This window comes from Pteropus alecto, unplaced genomic scaffold (genome assembly GCF_000325575.1).
Source record: "Pteropus alecto unplaced genomic scaffold, ASM32557v1 scaffold320, whole genome shotgun sequence".
Lineage (NCBI taxonomy): Eukaryota > Metazoa > Chordata > Mammalia > Chiroptera > Pteropodidae > Pteropus > Pteropus alecto.
Window position 1 is genome coordinate 1,488,111 of NW_006429963.1, and position 200 is coordinate 1,488,310.

Below are 200 nucleotides of genomic sequence, written 5' to 3' on the forward strand. Positions count from 1 at the left end.
TCCGCGCCCCGGCCTGCTGCTGGCGCCGCAGCTCCTTCTGCTTCAGGATCTCCTCCCGCAGGCGCTTCTGCTCCTCTATCTTCAGGCGGTACAGCCTCGTTTCTTCATCCTCGTCGGGGAACTGTGGCAGAGAACAGGCGGGGGTTACTCAGCAGCACAGGGCAAGGCGACGCCTCTGCCTCATCTCAGCGAACTACGAG

General features: G+C 63.5%; 1 protein-coding gene across 1 annotated transcript in view; it reads right to left on the reverse strand.

Moving 5' to 3' along the window:
- The window catches only part of RBM33 (RNA binding motif protein 33), a 94,334-nt gene that overhangs the window by 29,311 nt on the left and 64,823 nt on the right, over positions 1 to 200 (reverse strand). Inside the window, 2 exon segments of the mRNA XM_025044919.1 lie at position 1; positions 3 to 121. The exon segment at position 1 is cut by the window's left edge and continues 483 nt beyond it. Of these exon segments, the coding sequence (XP_024900687.1) occupies position 1; positions 3 to 121 (120 nt within the window).